A 7,347-nucleotide genomic window follows, 5' to 3' on the forward strand; every position below is an offset into this window, starting at 1 on the left:
ATGGCCTTAACCGTTGGACAACTAATTATGGATGCCCAGAGAATGGCGAGTCGTGTAAAAGAATTGGACGCCCTAAGCAGCGCCTTACTTGTGGAGGCCGAAGGTAACAACCGTTATGTGGAAAGTTTACGTCAGTACCAAGACGAGGTGGACTCCCTAAATCGCATTGCCAACAATAAGACCAATGTGGAAATGGTCAATCGCATTCAACAGCAAAATGCAAACAGTTCTGAAATACTAAAGGAAAATCGTGAACTGAAGGTGTGTATCGAGGATTATGAAAGAGCAATGGACTTGATAATGCAGAAGTACCGGGAACACACAAGCAGCAAGGTACTGGAGAGCAAGCTGAATTTCAAGGAGGTCTACAACGAAAAACTTTGGAAAATTATACGCGAGCAGAGGGAAAAAATCAATGAAATGGCTGCGGTCATGCAGAGAGCTGCCTCGATAGATGACGATTGTGATTTGGAATTGATAACACGGCTGCGTTTGGAGAACAAGGCTCTGCGAGAATTGCTACAAATCTCCAAACAATTTGGCACATTCAGTCGACCTATACGCTTCAACGAACACTTGTTGGAAGAAAAGGGCGTGCAAACAGATTATAGTGGTGATGATTCAGCCGACGAGCTCTCCCTGTCCGGCGCTTCAATCGAAAATGCAAATAACAATTCAGTCATCCAACTGGATACGAGATCAACTTCGCCGAATGTGGCCATGAACTGCTCAAATACAGAAAATCTGCCAACAGACAATGCGACACTGCTCAATTCTCACGAAATTGGCGATGTGGGCGATAATAATAATTTAACACCTGCCACCGACTCGGTAAATGCGACCTCAAATGCGTCAGCCGCTGTTGCTGGAGTGCCAGCAACTGCTTCCAATTCTGAGGAGAACAAAATGTCAGCAACGACTACTACCATAGACCATAACAATCCAAGCGCTTCTGCTGGTATAGAAGCCACAACAATCAATACAACCAACACCATTGCAAAAACTCATCCCTCAAATTCCAATAGCTTGACCACTGCCAGTGCAACATGATGTTGTGTGTCCAGTAATTAATAATTTTTCTCGGATAGAACTTTGATTAATCAACACTCTTTAATACAATGAAATGAATTGTTATAATATATATTTATGTTTCTATATTATGAACATCCGAATGCTCGGCCCTTTCTATTTTCTTGTAAATTCAAGGAAAACATAACAGTCATGTTTAAACATAATCTTTTATACTTAAACTAGTTGTTTTTTAAACAAAGAGTCATCCGACACTCTCCCCTACAACTAACCTAAGCCACTTTCCATTTTGTACACTCCTCTCACCACATTAACATATTCCGTCTCTCATCGTCGTCACCATATATAACTAATACACATTTATTCACTTATTTAATTTAATCAAGAAACCAACCCGCAACCAACATTGATATTGACAGAGTATGTACTAATACGTGTGTGTGTCTATGTATAAAGCGAATTATAGAAGGGAAGGCGGCACCTCTCTTGGCTGTCGCCAATTAAGTTCAGATTTTTTTCCTAATCTACCCTTCGGTGTCTCCTATGGACTAGGGGAATCTTAATTCAAACTTTAATTAAGAACTAAAGTAAAAATTATTATAATATGCGCGTACAGAATTAATTAACATGCGTATGTACATTGTAACAATGATCCATTAGGCGATCGATCGCATTTGAAAGCAGTTGAGAACGTTACAACGTTACATTCTTATATCACACAAATAGATAAGAATGCATGTACATATATTAAAAATTTAAAAATAAACCCATATATCTCTATAAACATATATAAAATTTAAAAATGTTTTTAATTCATAGATGGAAATGTGAAATAATTTCTGTTTCGGGTGAACTTAATGATCCAAATTACAATGAAAGACAGTTGGTAAAGTTGCTCATCAGGCATATTGGGCAGCGACTTGCAAAGATCGTTTACGATTATTTGTATTTATTAAATGAAAAATTTCTTCTGCATTGATATTTTGTATTTCGATAAACGTAATCTACTTTTTGCCTTAAAATTGCCACAACTTAGTGGGAATTTTACTTAATGAATAGGTATGTGTTTCTAGTTCGGCATATACTAGTAGTTGGTATTTTTATACACTCAGCCTTATGTCTAATGAGGGTATATGCACTTTGATACGTCAAAAGTGTGTCTCATCGAAATTTTTGTTTTACATCCCATGTTTCTTTGGACCTAATCCGTTCCAAACAATTTGGAGTCAATTTAGAAATGTCCGTCCATCCGTCTGCGCATGATAACTCTCGAATGGAGTAAGCGATTTCATGCAAACTATGTACATCGTAATCATTTTTTCAAACTTAGCAAAAAAGGTCAAAATTTTGCAGAAAATCAATTTTATAATATCCTGTGCAAAATATATTATCTATACCAATTCTAGATCAAGTCCGAAGATGGGACCCATTGGACCACTACTTCTGGCACCTCCCCAACAAAGGGTGATATTTTCAATATTTATAAATCTAATATTAGGCGAATGGTATGTCCGATTTGGTCCATACTTGACACATTGTAATATTTGTTTCACATTCAAATAAAGTTCGAAGGTGGGGAAAATCGATCCACTCCTTTTGATACGAAATATCAAATATAGGACATGCTACCTATAATAACGGTATTTTTTAAATTCGTTAAAGTTGAATTTGCTTTGGCCAAGCGAATATCGAGGTATTGATCTGATCAACAAATCCCGCTGGTACACAAAAACTTGATTAAAAAACGTATAAACGGTTTGCTAACCAAGGTTTTAAAGTTCAGCTACCGTTGAATGGCTCTACCCAAAAAGGTGTACCAATATTGATAATTTTAGGTAGGAAGAATTGCTGAAAACCGAGTGAAGAATTCCGAGTATTGGGGGATAACGCATATACAAAAAATCCAAGGATTAGCAGCAATATATGAACATAAAAAGCTGTTATTTTAATATAAAATATGGATTGCATTTGCTATAGCCAAGCGAATATCGGGGTATTGATCTTATCAATAATGTTCACAACAAAATAACAAAAAACAAAAAAAAAAATACAATTGCAGTTTCAATAGACCCTAACCCATGAAAAAATAAAAACGTTGACAGACTCTTTAAATTGAAATAAAAAGATTACAATATATTTCCATGTAGTACATTTTAGTTGCATATGATATGACTACCACTGTATATATAGTTATAGCGAACTAGTAGGCACCAAGCAAATTAGTTCGTTGTATAAGAAGGCTTGGTAGAAAAATAAATATTCAATTAGAAACAGGTAGGTTTTGTTACGTGCTCTCGTAAAATAAAAGGTTCCTGGTCTTATCTGGACTTCAGCTGCTCAATCGTATTTTCAGGGGTGTGTTCTCAACCCATATCCCTTAGGCACGCAACAAAATTTTTTCATGGGACAACAAAAGTCTAATAATTCCTAAACACACCATCATCCTTTAAAACCCTACCACCGGATAGCCGATGTGATGCCCACCCAACCTATGATCACCGTGTCTTCCACAACCTATTTAGTGACCCCAAAAACCGCTCCGATCACATAACTTACCTCACCTCATGTTCCTCCATCAAATGAGCTAACACAACATATTTAATATCACTTCATGTCATGTTTATTATAAATTATCCTAATTCTAATACAATTTATATTTGCTTTCTTTTTATTTTGTGAATTTAATAATCTAAACTAATCTAAAAAAAATTCTAAGGTCACAATAATTTCTATAATAAAAAAAAAATTAAAGATAAACAAAACTTATATGTATTTAAAAATTATTATAAGTGACTTTAAAAAGTTAGACAACAAAAAAAATCACGACTGATAGTCGATCTTAACATCGAACGGTCTTTGGACCACAAAAAACTAGTCAACTTAACGTTTTTCTTTATTCGCCTCTGTTTTCTCAAAAAAAAAACAATCAATTGCGACTTCAGCGCTCTCAAAGTACGACTTTCCGACCTGTCGTTTTATCACTAACCACCCTAACGTCTTCAAACAAAAAGAGCTCTTTTTCGATGTCGAATTAAGGGGTAATAATCTTTTTTAACAACAGCCTGTTTATCTTTGAGAATGTTGAGGAACAATATTTTACAGGACATAAAAAAAAAAACATTACGTTGAAGTAATCCACAATTATAAATTTACGTGGACGAATTGATATAATAAATTAAGCACTAACACTTTATAAGGGGAATATAATTATGCTAAATACAAGCTTATCTTTATATAATATAACAAAAAAAATTATGTCAGCAAAAAAAATTGGGTGATTGTCACTCCTGGATGTTCAAAATCCTTTTTCTTAACACACATTAATTTTTTTTCTTGTGTGGCCTTTTTTGGCAATATAGCAGTTTCCAAGCACTGTGGCTTTTATTTGGAGACTTTGGTTGTTCATAAACTTTTAATAATTAGGGCATACCTTGAGGTGCTGAGCTTACGGTCAATGGTGTTATACTCCTCGTATTATATTGGAGGGTAAGTGGCGTACTGGAGGTGGTAATGGCGTTTCCTACCTTTTTTTTTGTAGGATCATGCCTCGGATAGATGGTGTTGTTATCATCCACCCGTTTTTTTATGTCCAAATACTTGGTTTCGGTCGTGTTTCAATATTCGGCACATACATCAATCCGAAATTCCTTATGGACAATTAAAACCACTGGACACCACCATGAAACCTATTATTTATTTAAAGACAATATCAGAACTCACATTTTCCTTTTTTTTATATTCGCAAATTATTACCTTTAGCAGAATTAATCAATGATATATTATTTCACAAAAAAAAATCACTTTCCGCACAATTCGGCTCCTGCTATCGTCTACTTAGGTTTTAGCTCAGCACCAATTAACCAACTAAAGTATTTTTCTGAAAGTACTCTCATTTATAAGCTCGCTAGTTAACAATGGCAGCTTTCCATCAACGGACATTTTATATATTAGGTAGACCTATCTTATTTTTTTACATACATATTTGTCCCATTCTAATAACGCGATAGACAAACCTGAGAATTCTCCTCCTTAAGAGAACCGAATCTTTCAGGTATCGTTCCTAAGAGAATCGGCCCACTGTGTCGGTAGTACGGTGTTGAATTGTGAATATTAAATGGTGTTGGCAATTCAATATTATACTGGTTGTCAGAACTGGCTGTCCCAACTACGAATGACAGTATGTAAACAAAGACGATAAAAATGTAATGTTTTGGAAAAGGTAAGTAGAGTTCTTTTATGAAAATTGTTAATCTGATATTTTAATTGTTTCTTTATTTTATTTCAGGCGGCTCATCCCAAGTGTGATCGATGACATGAATCACCGATGCTATGTGGAGGGAAATATCCGGCGTGAACGATATTTTCCATATATTGTAGGTTCATGTCGTCCTTCACATGTGCCATTGTATGCATGCCAACATCTGGGTGTTTCCTCTTTTAAGAGGCACCCCAACATTATTATTAAGGATATATATCCCATAAAAATGATACTAACCGGGGTATGGCTAACATATGGTTACCCACAAACAGTACCCGCTAACAGATTTCAGAATCAATTAACAGGCATTAACCTGGGTATGGCTAACTTGTAGTTACCCATAAAGCGTGCCCGGTAACCCATTCGCCCTCCCCAGTTTCCACACCTTCAAAAGCTACTAGAAACTTGGTTTTTGGACACCGCAACGTCGGCTGAAAGTTGGTTGTCTATGTTTGTCAGGCCCCGCAACAAAACTCCATCATTGTCAAAGCATGCAGAAAATGATGGTGTGCGGTGGTCCTTCTAAGGAGATTTTACTGTATTAGCCCGACGTGGGGAACTCCCACACCCTGAGATCAGCCGGGCAATAGTTTCAGGGAAGTATTCAATGGATAATTATTTAAGGTCTGTTTACTTTGTTATATATTATCTCATTTAAGGGCTTCTGGCGGCGTGTTCTCCCTTTTTCTTGGTCACTTCCTTAAGGACCTGTTACGAAGGTCATCTGATACCGAGATGTTTATCAGGTGAGTTGTTATATGCTTAAAATAGGGCATAGTACTTTAATATAGGTGTAAATAAAATATAGGTTGTTTTCTGGTAAATATATAGTTGTGTGGATACATAGGATGTAGAATTTGCTATAGGTATAATCATATATAAATAGGAATACTGAGGTATAATCACAGATGGGTCTACACTATGACAACTACGTACCCCTATGCAGGTGATATCACAGATATAAATAAATATATTGCACTATTACGTTAGACTTAAATACTATTAAGATGCCACAAACATAAATGCTTATCCTAATTGTATCACAGTCTATCTTAATATTGCACTTCATTGTTTAATATCTTTTGCGTGGTATACACCAATAGGAACACCTTTCAGGTTTTCTAGCTCGTACATATTTTCCCCGATCGGCTTTACAATTCGACATTTAACAAATTTCTTGCAAAACTTTGCATTGATATTTTTGGAGAAGTCGGATTGCACTATATTCCGCCGGTATACTTCTTGACCGGGTCTGAATTTTACCACTCGAGCCCTCCTATTGTACCTTTCTGAGCTTTTCTCATATGCCTGGTGGAGATTATCTTTGATTTTACTTCGTATCAGTTGTAATTTTTCAGGCCTCTGTATTTCTCTAAATTCATGGTCGGTCATTGACATCAGTTTTCTAGCCAAATGGTAATCATGTCCACTAGAAAACATGTGATAACCGAACAGTGCGAAGAAGGGCGTAACTCCAGTGGCTGAATGGACCGAGTTACGCAGTGCACATTCGATTTCTGTAAGGTACAAGTCCCAGTCTCTGTGATCATCCTCTAAATACGTCCGGATGGCTGTTATGACTGACTGGTTTACCCGCTCTGAAGCATTGGACTGCGGGGAATAAAAGGCAGTTTTCAAGTGGGTGATTTTGTATGTTTTAATCATCTCCTGGAATGTTTTGGACAAGAATTGGACTCCGTTGTCACTGTGAATGACTTCAGGCACCCCAAACTTATGAAAAATTTCTTCAATGAGGAAATTAACAACATTACCTGCGGTGGCATCCCTCATTGCCTTTAAAAAGGTAAATTTGGAAAAATGGTCAACCACTATAAAAATGTATGCATTCCCCTTTTTAGATCTGGGGTATTTCCCCAAGAAATCTATATATAATTTTTGAAAAGGGCGATCAGTGATTACCTCTTTTCCTATTTCGGGCATCATTTTTTTATTAACTGATTTTGCTTCTTGACAAAGTTGACAGTTTTTCACATATTGTTTTACCTGTGTGGTCATATTTGGCCAATAAAAGAATCGTTTGATATGTTCTAAGGTTTTGT

At 36.2% G+C, this 7,347-nt stretch overlaps 1 protein-coding gene across 1 annotated transcript; it reads left to right on the forward strand.

The window, feature by feature from the left end:
• LOC133323693 (FGFR1 oncogene partner 2 homolog) lies at positions 1-1,050 on the forward strand. Its single transcript, XM_061532613.1, has one exon. The coding sequence runs from the start codon at positions 1-3 to the stop codon at positions 1,048-1,050; it is 1,050 nt and encodes a 349-aa protein (XP_061388597.1).
• Positions 1,051-7,347: the final 6,297 nt, after the last annotated feature.

This window comes from Musca vetustissima, unplaced genomic scaffold, assembly GCF_032173495.1.
Source record: "Musca vetustissima isolate MV318-11 ecotype Yass unplaced genomic scaffold, APGP_CSIRO_Mvet_v1 utg12320, whole genome shotgun sequence".
Lineage (NCBI taxonomy): Eukaryota > Metazoa > Arthropoda > Insecta > Diptera > Muscidae > Musca > Musca vetustissima.